The sequence below is a fragment of the Sceloporus undulatus genome, chromosome 2 (assembly GCF_019175285.1).
Source record: "Sceloporus undulatus isolate JIND9_A2432 ecotype Alabama chromosome 2, SceUnd_v1.1, whole genome shotgun sequence".
Classification (NCBI taxonomy): Eukaryota; Metazoa; Chordata; class Lepidosauria; order Squamata; family Phrynosomatidae; genus Sceloporus; species Sceloporus undulatus.
The window spans coordinates 226,310,673-226,323,479 of NC_056523.1; the positions used below are offsets into that span (position 1 = coordinate 226,310,673).

Genomic DNA, 12,807 nt, shown 5'->3' on the forward strand with positions numbered 1-12,807 from the left:
GCTTATTGTACATGTACATTGTACATAGGGACGTGGTAATAATAATAACAGTTAAAATGCTGATTCTGACAATTTCAAAGGTGACAGGTCGACAGTTTCAGGCCCAAGTGCCACATGACAGCATAAGGTCCCATCACTAGTCCCAGCTTCTGCCAACCTAGCAGTCTGAAAGCATATAAAAGTGCAAGTAGATAAATAGGTACCACTTCGGTGGGAAGATAACAGCATGCTGGCCACATGCCCACCAGAGTTGTCTTTGACAACCTTGGCTATTTGACTTAGCAACTGAGTGGAGATGAGCACTGGCCCTGACCGTCAGACATGACTAGACAACCCTGTCAAAGGGGAAACCGTTACCATTTTTTTACATGTTATGTTCTGTGAACTGTGTATCTTCTACAATTTTAAGCCAATGCAACTATACAACTCTTTGAAGTGAAAGATTTTAGCTGTCTGTGGTTTTCTTGAAAGTACATTTTGTAGTCATAATGAAAATGAAAAGAAAAGGAATGAGTTATGTCCTATTGGGGACAGGAATTCCTGTACTGAGGCCATTTATTCCTAGCCTTCTCTTTTCCTGTCAGTGGTTTGTTTGCCTTTTAAGTTAGACCAGTGATTCTCAAAGTGAATGGGGGCTGGTGTCTTTCTTGGCACTCAAGGAAAACAAAGGGAACCAGTGGCCTTTAGGCCCATGATGGGAATGAGGAGTTTGAGCACATGGCAGTGGGGGAAAAGTGATAGCAAAAAGGAGTTTTCACATTTTGGACCTTGCTTAAGACTTGTGAGCATTGCTAGGACATAGCTGGCAGGTTGGAGCTGCACTGCTGCTCTTGCCATCTTTCATCAGACATGGCAGGAGAAGAGGAAGCAGAAGAAACAATATTTTTGTGGGGTGGAGAATATGTGAAGCTGTGTGGAGAAGGCACGTTTCTGGGGGAGAAGTATCTGAAATTGATTCTTCAAAAGAGACCTTTGCCAGACTCAGATTGAGACTCAGTTGAGTAGCAACCAAGCAGATCAAAGCAACTAGGAAGCCTCTTGCCCATATCGGCCTTCTCAGTCCCAGCTCAGCCGGCTGCACAGATGCTATTCCCAAGGTGGCAAGGTGCAAAGGGAGCAGACACTCAAGTAGCCACTGAGAAGCCTCTTGATTATGCTAGCCTTTGCTGGCCTGGCAAGAGGCTTCTCAGTCACAGCTCAGCCAATTGCTTGGCTGCTGCTTCCAGGGTGGGTGAGTGGCAAAGGGAGCCATGATCAAGAAGATTATCGCACAGGGCAAAAAACATTAGAGAAGAGCATTGTTACCATCATTCTTTTGTAATCGGGGAAAGATTTTCGCACAATTTCATCTTCCTATCATTCTTGTAACACCCTGGAAGTGTCGTGCTACTGGAATTACTCATAGACAATAATAAAACATAAATGGCTTGCTGATCAATTCATTTGCGCTATTGCAAAATGTGCAAAAGGCAATCACATTTCAGTAGCGATATTGGGATTCCTTCATTTCATTTTCAGGAGAGCATATTATCACACTACACTCTAAAAATGGAACTCAAAAACTCTTGCTGCTCTGACTGCCACCGGCTGCATTTTGGGTAGATCAGTGAGGCTTAAGAGCTGTCTGGCTGGATATTCTAAATGACCCTGTCAGAGTTGAGTAAATTCAGAATCAGTGTGCATCAAAGAGTCCAGGATTTTAAAACAGCAAAGAACTTTATTGAATACACATATTCAGTAATTCACCAGTCAAAAACTGCCCCCCAACAGCCAACCAATATATTAAAAACCCCAAAATCTAACCTCCACTCCAACCCCATTCGGCACCAAAACTAGCATCAGCCTCCAATTCCCACAGTTTATTCCCCCCCCTACAAGCCAGCCCTCCCTTCCAAACCTTCTCACAAACTCTATCTCTTTTAGACTCAGGTATTTCCATCACCCACTCCCTTTCTGTTACTACCAGATACTGACACAGCCCACATCTCACACATTCCAGCCCTATCATTCCCAAAACTATCCTAGCCAGCTGCACACATCCCATACCCCATACTCCCTATGCCAACTAGCTGTCCATTTATCCATAAGCTACAGCAACTATCAACCTACCCATCAGCCCCCAAGCAAGCAAGCAAGCGTATAGATCCAACGTATGCCCAAACAGTTATATGATACCAGAGGTTTTGTATCTACCTACCTTTTCTCCTAACCCAATATGTCCAGAAGAAATGAGGTGGCATACATTGGATGTGAGAATGGCCATAAAGGCATACATAAAGAGGACAAAATCTTTTAGGAAAACAGTCACTATTTGTTTCCTATAATCCAAGAAGTGTGATGTGGCAGCTAACAAGGCCAATGCGATTTTAGGCTGCATCAATAGAAGTATAGTGTTTAGATCAAGAGAAGTAATAGTGCCACTGTATTCTGCTCTGGTCAGGCCCCACATAGAATATTGTGTCCAGTTCTGGGCACCACAATTTTAAAAGGATGTCGAGAAACTGGAGCGTGTCCAAAGGAGGGTGACAAAAATGGTGAAGGGTCTGGAAGCCATGCCCTATGAGGAACAACTAAGGGAGCTGGGGATGTTTAGCCTGGAGAAGAGAGGGTAAAGGGGTGATATGATAGCCCTGTTTAAATACTTGAAGGGATGTCATATTGAGGAGGGAGCTTGCTTGTTTTCTGCTGCTCCAGAGACTAGGACCCGGAGCACTGGCTGCAAGCTACAGGAAAAGAGATTCCACCTCAACATTAGGAAGAACTTCCTCACAGTCAAGGCAGTTTGACAGTGGAACACACTCCCTTGCAGTGAAGTGCAGTCTCTTTCCTTAGAGATCTTTAAACAGAGGCTGGATGGCCATCTGTCGGGGATGCTTTGATTTAAATTTCCTGCATGGCAGGAGGTTGGACTGGATGGCCCTTGCGGTCTCTTCCAGGTCTATGATCCTATGAAATATTGGTCAGAAAGTATAAAAACCGATTATAGGAAGATGGATAAAAGTATGCATCTTTCTCTGTTATTACTGGGAAAAGAAATCAAGGCCAGGACCAGTTTGGCCACATTCAACAAGATCTATGTCCACTACATCAGCATATTCAGTGGCAGGATCACTATCAGAAATATGTAACACTGCAGGATGGAAAGAGCCATCAAGATTTAGTCGCCATTACAAGTTTGATAAATATTCTGCAAAAGTAGTGTTTGGTAGAACTGTTAAACTGTCTTGTCAAAAGATTAATCACACCCATGAAGAAAGGGCTTGGGTGTATCCCATTAGTAGTGAATTGTGCCTCTGGCCATCTCATGAATGACACATTGAACTTACCATAAAAATTCATTCAGAGATAGCCGCCAATGTGTCATTCCTCCAATATGTGCTGCTTCAGACAAGCTCTGCCTGGTTGACTATGCCTACTGTTTGGGTCCCCATCTTTAAGTTTCTCTTTGCCTCAAAACAAGCCATGCAAGATCCTCTGCTCTAGAACCTACAATGGAAAGAGCTTACTTTACAATGTGCTCCTGTTATTTAGAGCAGTTATATTGAGCTTCTGGTTGCTAACTCCACCCCCAAGGAAGTTACCAGAACCCCTTAGGGGTTGCTTCTTGCTTATCCCAATATATGATTCCTGTTTTGTAAGCAGCAATATTTCTTCTGTCTGGCTGAAAGCAGATCAGCGGAATTGGCTGATTCTGAAAACTGTTACTAAGATGAAAGTTCTACTGAAATGCTTACTAACGAATAACTGATTCTTCTTTTTGTCATTTGGGTTCAGAGAAGGACTCCAGGTCCTCCCTTTGGAATGCATGCTTGGAAAGGGCTCTGCATAGAATTCAAAGAGCTGGCAGATTCTCCTGCACCTATTCAGACATGCCCAAATGTACTCAAGATTCGACGGCTGATTCAGTATGAACCAGTCACTGATGAACTGAGGCACAAATTGCAGCTTTCTGTCAAGGTAAGTCAAACCCTGTGAAGGCCTACCTGGGTAAATCCATAGGTAACCTGTGTATCCCTCATCAGTATGTACAAATAAATAAATAAGCTGAATAGTAAAACTCAGCCAGGATCTCAGCGAGTAGGACAAAGTCTACTGGCTTTTTCATGGAATTGGTGGAAGAGAGAGGACATGGTAAACATGAATCCTTGGGATTAGGACTGATTGTTTGAACACCCTCTTGTGTGTTTTTGTGTGTTTTGGTCTCTGTGCTCTCCTGAGTATGTGATCTAAGAAGTAGGGCTTCTTCAGAGATAGTGGATCACTGACATGACTGAGGACAGAACCAGCAGCCATTCTCTTTGACTACTTCCTCCCTCCATCTCTGAACCTCAGCAAACATGAGCTGAGCCTATCTATACAAGGACACCAGGCATTTGGGGGGCGGCATTTTATCAAGGGTTTGAGGGGGAGACCTGGAGTGCTGCTCCTCTGCTTATATGGGACATCCTAACATAGTTGACAAGAGTATGCTGTGTTCTGCAGTGTTTGTCCTTTGTTTTTCTGCTTGTGAGTGGCTACATCTGCAGCAAATGAAAGCCAGTTGCCCTGCTGGAAGAATAGGTGCAACAGCTTGAGGCTTTTGTTCTTCAATGATACTTCATTTATCAGGGAGGATGAGGCGTTTTTGGACAGAGCAACTCTTGTGGAAGGATCACACGGGATATCTCTAGGGAGGATATCAATTCCCATACGCAAGAGGCAGGCTCTTCAAGGAATGTATAAACTAAAAAAGACCATCACAAAAGATAAACAAAGAACATTAAAGGATACGATAACAAAATAAATGAAGATAATGTTTATAGTTGTTATGGATAACAAATGACTAAGAATATATACAAAATTAATTAGAATCCAACAATTTACAACACACACAAAGCACTGCCAAAAGTAATGTTACAAATATAGCAAGTAAAGGTAAAGGTTTTCCCTTTGATGTGATTGTCTAGTTATGTCCGGCTGTAGGAGCAGTGTTCATCTTCGTTACCAAGCTGAGGAAGCCAGCATTATCCAAATATGAGTCAGGTGGTCATGTGGCCAGTATGACTGCACCAAATGCTGTTACCTTCCCACTGAAGTGGTACCTATTTATCTACTTGCACTTTTACGTGATTTTGGACTGCTCAGTTGGCCAAAACTGGGACTAGTGATCAGAGCTCACTTTGTCACATGGCACTTGGACCTCGAACTGCTGACTTTATGGTTGACAGAGTCAGTGTCTTAAGTGCTAAACCACCATTAGAAAAGAAAGTGTGTGGGGGTAAAGTGTGTGGTTGTGGGTGTGTGTTTTATGCCTCTCTGGTTAAGAGTATGCCCTCCTGTATTTTCTTGGAAGAATGTGACACACCTAAGCAGAACTATCAGGAGCAATGCTGTGAGTCTGGAGCAATGCAGCCAATACCAAGCTCTCTCTTGGTCAACTAACATGAGATTCAGGAACAGCGACAGCAGCCTCAGCCCTCAGGTGGTTTTGGAAGGTTCTGTGGGTGGAAGAGCTCCTGCCAGTTCCTAGAAGAAGAAGAGATGTGGCACCATAGCAGACAATTCCCTGCAGAGAAGAATAGAGACAATAGCAATATCCAGTGAGGTATACTTTCTCTAGGGCAAAGAGCCATGATGTAATAATAATAATAATAATAATAATAATAATTTATTTATAGCCCGCCCAATCACAAGGAATCCAGGCGGGTTACAACAGTAAAAATAAAGATAATAAAATAAAATACAATAAATAAATAAAATACAATAAAATTAAAGAGAGCGAAGTGAGTACATTCACAGTTAGGCCTGATGGAAGTTGGGCCTCTCTTTTTCACTCCCTCCCAGGTCTGATGATGATGTCATGGAGGGAGGGCTCTTCTTCTTGAGGCAAGGAAGAAATGTAGCAGAAAGGCTGGCAAGAGTCATCAAGCTCATCCACCCTCTTGTCCAGAAATGATGTTGCAAGATATATCCTTTAACATGTTGCAAGAAAATATGAAGCACTGGGTAGGACTTTGGGCCATAAGTTGTTATTTTATCACTCTTTCCTGTTAAAGGTGGATCAGGACAAGAAGAGAAAGAAGAATACAAGGAAACGGCTAAAAGTACAAGCTCCACAGATAGTGCCATTGGGAAAGATTTGGCTTCTGACATCATGGTCTGCACTTTTATGGAGAGATGTCCTCTTGAGGCCCAAGTTGCTCTGTCCCAAAAAGTTGTCTCAGAATAGACTCCCCATTAATGAACGTTATTAAGCAGAGTTATTGCTCCATTATTAGAGTTTATTAAACATCCATCAGGGATGCTTCAGCTCTGGTTTTCTACATTGGTAGTATGTTGGCCCTGTGTGCTCCTTTCCAGTGTTAAAATTTTATGATCTTATGATCATTTGAATGGATTTTTGGACAAAAGTACAGTGTGCCTGTGCCATAGGCGGATGCCCCATACACAGCTTCTTGTTTATGCGGAAGCTACATAACGGGATAATAAATGGCACATGCACCACCAGCACAAGCCCCATTCAATTGAATGGGACTTGAGCTTAGGTGTTTTTTAGCTTACGCAGGGGGCGGGTCTGGATCAGATCCCCGCGTAACCCAATGGACCACTGTAATTGAAAAATCTAATACACAGAAAGTTACCTTGTACCGGGTCAGCCATGTAGCCCAGTACTGTATGTTCCACTTGGAAGACATTCCCCAGATTCTCAGACATAGATTTTCCGCATTGATGAACTCCTACCTAATTAACCCCAAGGGCTTCAGCCTGTAAAGGACATGCTCAATAAGGGGGATGTGATTCTGATATTTGCTGAGTTCAACAACCAGGTAACTTTGAATCAATCCAAAAAGCATTTTGTTTGTTTGTTTGTTTGTTTGTTTTAATTAATTAAAGACTGATCCCAAATGGGATTCAGGAAAGGAAAAATGGATGGAATCAGCAGGCTTTATCAAGATTGTTCTCAGATGAAATTAAAAAAATATTATACAGTGTAAAAAAGGGAACACAGTCCTTCCTTATTCCAATTAATCTATGTGTGTATTATACAAAATCGAATTCTTCTGTCTCACCTCCTCCTAAACTCATCTTATGGGATATGTAAAATTTGAAGTCAGTGCTGAAAGAGCTTGCACATCTTCCCAGATGTGTTTCAGACAATACAGAGATGTGAGAGAGCTGCTGTAATTTGACAAAAGGTATTAAAATAAAAAATGCATATTCAGTTATGAGTTTCCATATTCACCACATATCACTGTGATAAACATTCATTTCTGCTAACTAGAATTTGTTTAGGATTGCAGCCTAAGAAAATTTCTTCTTTATATTGTTTTCCTCTGTTAGGAATACATTGACAAAATAATGAAGCAAGAAGAAGAAATTCATGAAATGACTGTTAAGGATCCAAGAATGGAAGAGGAGAAGGAAAATGCTGCAGATCTTCTCAAGCTAGTTATGGTGAGCAATATACCCATCTTAAATGGTTTAAACACACACACACACACACACACACACACACAGTGTTATCACTAGTAGCAAGAATGGCTCAGTTCACACTTAATCCAAAATGCTACTTCTCTTCCATCTTCCCCTAATTTGTTTACCAATGTCTTTGTTTTATTTATATCAAAACCTGAGATCTTACAGTATCCATTTAAAACATTCATTAATGTTTCAGTGTTCTTAGCCGGGTTTGTTAGTGAAATCAAAATGTCATCAGCATATGCTTTAACCTTAAATTTATGATCTTTTACTTTAACTCCCTCTACTATTTTGTCTTCTCTAAAGGTCTTCAGTAGTACTTCCAGTGATGTTATAAACAAAAGCAGGGAAAGGTGACAACTTGTCTAGTACCCTTCCTAATTTAACATTTTTTTGTTTTTTCCTCATGTTCGCCTCTTGTTCAGAATAAATTGCCTCTATCCATTTTATAAATTTTCATCCCACTTCAATTTTCTTTAATAACGTCAACATAAATGTCCAGTTAACATTATCAAAGGCCTTCTCAGCATGTAAAAAAATAAAGGCTACTTTTTTGTCTATTCTTTTTTCATGAAATTCAACCAAATTAATAATGTGTCTTATGTTATCTTTAATTGTTCTGGTGGGCAAAGACCCAGAATGGTCTTCATTTATCCAAAAGATATGAATATTTTTAAGTCATGTCACTAGTATAGAAGAAAATATAGAGGCAAATTTAGAACAATTTAAAATGCCAATAATAATTTTAAAATACTAAAATTTATTAAACCATTTATCACTTATAACATGACAATTTGAAATTAATTAAAACAATTCAAAATAATGCCAGCCATAAAATGTGTACAAATTGGATAAAACCAATGAGGCCTTGGAGGCTATGCTTTGACTTGGAGCTGGAATTGCCCCAGAATTGTCACCTGTCGGGTCTCTGTGGGAAGGGTGTTCTCTAGCCTGGGTGCCACAGTTGTGTCGTCTCATAGCGTATTCCCCTCACCATACTGGACACAAAGGAGGGCCCCTCCAAGGAACCTCAATTCTTGGCCAGGCACATATAGTGAGAGAGGCTCCCTCAAAGATTGAGGTCCCAAGCCATTTAAGCCTTTAAATGTTACTGCCAGCATCTTGAATTCAGATCAGATGCAAGCCTGTATCATTCCTTTAAAACGAGTGTTATATAATTTCTGAATGATATTCATATCCACAGACTAGCTGATGCATTTTGCCCTGGCTGCAGTTTCTAAGTTGTCTTCAGGGGCCACCTCTCATATGGAAATCTAATTCTAGATTACTCTAACTTATCAAATCTAACTAGGAGGTTACCAGTGCATAGACTATGATGGCTAAATTATTTCCTAAATTTAAGAAACACTGTAGCCCCAGTCTTAAACATAGAGTCTACCTGGGTCTCCACTGACAAAGAGGGATCCAAGTGGCTTACCCAGTCCCAGATCTGAGAACTACCACTCCACAGAACCTCTGCCTTAGCAAAAATCAGCTTCAGTTTATTTGCCTTCATTTGGCCCATTAGAGCATCCAGACACTGTTCCAGCAGCTTCACAGTCCAGATGTTTCCAAAGAGAAGGAAAAGTAGAGCTGAATGTTACCTAAATTGCAAGAGGGCACCCACAAATTGAATGTGACGGGGAAATTAATTTAGCCTAATGAGAATCAGCAAGAGGGCTTTGGTAATATTGATTCCGAAAAACTAGAACTCCAGAGTACTAAATACAACTCAGTTTTATTATATGAACAGCAAGAGGGATGTCAACATTCACACAAAGCACTTACACACATACACACACTAACTAAACTGTATAAAAAGGTGATAGTGGATAGCAAATTAAAGGATTGCAATGGGCAATGCTTACCAGTTCTGGAAGCCAGGCTCCAATCTGGAGAACGGATGCAGAGTGAGTTGAACTCAGATCACTGGGTTCAGCTAGCAATCTGGGGAGTTTCAGCTGGAATCTGACAGCATGTCTACCTGACTCCAACTGAGACTGAAATAAGAGTGCCCTACCAGGGGTATTATGGGCCAAACTTGACTTGAGGCAGTTGGTGCTGATTTTCAAGGAATCCCAGAAACAATGGGTTTCCACCTGGTTGATGGTTTCAGAATTATAAAAGAAATATTTTTAGTTGATGGAATTGACATTGATTTAATCAAGCAGGAGTAAGATCAGGACAACTCCAGGGAGTTTGGGATAAGATGAGGTGTGGAAAAATGCCATGGGGGCTAGCGGAGAGATTGGCATAATGCTTTAGGCTGAAAGACTTCTTTGTCTGTGGCCTTCAAGAGGAAATGCACGTGGCAGGGGGCTGGGAAGCAGCAGTATTCACAGCCATAAAGTTACATGGTCCTTTCCACATGCCCTCAGGTATGTGACCAGTCATAAATTCACTTAAAGGTCATCTTACCTTTCGAAGTTCATGCTTTTGGCCTCTCTGTAACTTCTATTATAATAAAATATAACAAAATATTTGTACCCCCAAATAATGCAGGGTATGCAGGCTGTCACCAATATACTGATGGACTCCAACCCCAAAAGTCCTCATGGCCTCCCCTAGCAGCCTTATATATATGGGAGAGAAGAAGGAACCCTGTTACATTCCACAGCACAGCACCAGAGGCCTCCAACACCATTCTCACAGATTGGAGCAGAATTAACATAATAACACAATGCCTTCTGCTTCCATCCAATGAAGCAAGTCAAGTAGGATCCCATGACCAATGGAATCCAAAGCCACTGAGAAATCCAAGGAGGTCAACAGGGTGGCACTCCCCATGGGAGGTTGTCAGTCAGGGAAACCAGGGCTCTCTCAGTTCTGCACTCTGGCTTGAAACCAGATTGAAATAGATCCAGATAATCTGTATCCTCCATGAACATTTGGATCTTCTTAACCAAATTATTTCCTCTTAAAGGAAAACATGTTTCTAATGGGATTGGTTTTTTAAAAAAAATTAATAAGGAGAAGCTGTTGAGTTCATGCAGGGGAAAAGAGCAAAATGTGGTTCCATCAAAATTTTTTGTATGTAGATTATTTATTTTTATGATGCACTAATCCAGTGAAAATGTCTTTACTATTTTTATTCTGAGATCTCAGAAACATATGTCTCTAAAGTCCTGGATCTTCAGTTAATGTCTTTTCACATCCTAAGCCCCACAACATTGATTATTCACAAGACTTGTGTATAAATGGCTGAAATATCTGTTTATTTGTCTGTCTGGTAGTACTGGGGGATGGGATACAGTAGTGATGACTGAAATGCCTCAAAAATATGTGTTTAGAAATGACACAGCTCAAGCTATTTGTGTCTCCTGCAGTCTTTCCCTAGCCTTGAGGAATCTTCAGATCACTGCACTAGAGGTAAGAACTTTATGTTCTATTTAAAAAATATTGCCTTATCACATTAGTAGTATTTGCTTTCATCTACCTTTCCTGTTTCGCTAGCCTCTTCTCTTTTAATTTTTCTCAAGGCATTTTAGTCTCTAGTGTCATATTTTGTTACAGAATTCACACAGAACTACAAGATAGGTATTTTGCACCCATATCTTCTGAACAGTCATGAACCATGAACATGCTACTGAGCAGTTGTGAATATCTAAGCTAGGCTTGTGCCTCTGTAACTGTTCAGTATTAATATTTATGATAATGGCACTGTTGTTACAATCACAAATGCACCAACACACACCCCAAAAAGCCCATACCTGGAAATATCATCCTGCCATGCCCTGATTGCCAGCAGAGCAGGCCTCTGTCACTCAGTGTGGCTACTGGCTCTTAAAGTAGATTTGGGACATTGAGTTAGGAGGCCATGTGTAATTACACATTCATAACTATGCCTGTGATATAGGATCTCAGCCATCATCCTCAAATTTTGTGGGGTAATTTAAGTTTCCTAAGGCTAGGGAAACAAAAACATTGAATATCAAAAAATGTCAAAGCCAAGCCTTTTCGGGTCTAGCTTTAAATTAGCAGAGTAGGAGAAATGTGTTCTTGTCTTAACTGTGCTTTCCTAAGAACAGAGACTGACTCCAAAAAACAACAGACATATAGTTTGTAGTTTAAAATAAAAGCTTACTATTGGCTTGCATCTATATTTACATAGAAGCTGTATCCTAATCTAGCAAGTGAATAGTTCAGGTGAAAGAAATATTTATCTCACCATCTTTCCAAAGAAACAGCTCAGTTGAAAATCTTGAGAGAGAATGCCTGTTAGTATCAAAGGGGGAGTAACCTAAGTCAGATGGTTAGTTTGAGTGTGTGTGTGTGTGTGTGTGTGTGAGAGAGAGAGAGAGAGAGAGAGAGAGAGAGAGAGAAGTTTCATGCAGGAATTCCCTATCGATCTAGGGGAAGGGAGAAAAAAATGCAAAAATCTTCCAACAAATTTCAGCTTCCTGTTATTTGTAGGAGTGGCGCTTGTTTTTACAGACAAAAACTAGTCAGGATCAATAATCCCAATGAGTTACAGTATTTGTATTGGTTATATTTCCTTCCCAAACAAGCATCCATGAGAGCAACTGAAACCATGTCTGTATTTTCTGGTGCTGGGTATTTGGGTGCTGCGAAATACCCCTGATCTTGCACTCATAGACACTACAAATTCAGTGCTCTCTGCCTAACAAAGGGGTTTGTCACTTCACAAAGGATGAAAGCAGCTTGGATCCCAAGAGGAGCTTCTCTTTTCATCTTGCTAAAGGACTTAAATTTAATTTCCTGAAGTCCCCACATGGCCAGGAGGAGGAAGGGCCAGCCTTCATGAATGACCCTCCGATAACACCTGAACTTAGAACAGCCATGTCTTGTCAAAATGCAGATTTGTGACTAAGATCCTTATATCCCCCTCCCCCTCGTATGCTTTTACCACCTTTGCCTGATGAAGAAGCCAGTGGAGATTTGAAAGCTTACAATATCTATTTTGTGCATTTTGGTTGGCCCAATAAAAGTATGTTGTTGTACTTTGGATGTTATTGTATTTTGCTCTGTGGCCAAGACAGCTTTTCCTGGATATGTAATCATTCCTCTGGACATGGGCATTTTTATACCCCCTAATAGAGTAGGATTCTGTTAAGAATTAAAAAAAAAAAGAGCACAGATAAGGCATTCACAGGAATTTTTTTATATCTCTCTGGATGACACAGACATTTTGATAATAATCTGTTAACCTGGAGCTTTAAAAATGCATTCTCCTGTATGCAGCCCATATACAACCCATCCTAGAAAAGTCGCTGGACAAGCCCAAGTTACATAAGGACTGCATACAGGAGAATGCGATAAGACCCATCTTTGAAGTTAAACATATGTGTATCCCGTCAGGAAAACAACAGGATAAAGCGCATGCAGTAA

The 12,807-nt window shown here is 40.8% G+C and overlaps 1 protein-coding gene across 1 annotated transcript in view; it reads left to right on the forward strand.

Annotated features, from left to right (window-relative positions):
* LOC121924211 (sperm-associated antigen 17-like) overlaps window positions 1-12,807 on the forward strand; it is a 99,589-nt gene that overhangs the window by 66,795 nt on the left and 19,987 nt on the right. The window contains exons 27-29 of the mRNA XM_042455411.1: window positions 3,775-3,957; window positions 7,321-7,434; window positions 10,785-10,827. Coding sequence (XP_042311345.1) covers window positions 3,775-3,957; window positions 7,321-7,434; window positions 10,785-10,827 — 340 coding nt within the window. The remainder of the gene's footprint in view (window positions 1-3,774; window positions 3,958-7,320; window positions 7,435-10,784; window positions 10,828-12,807) is intronic.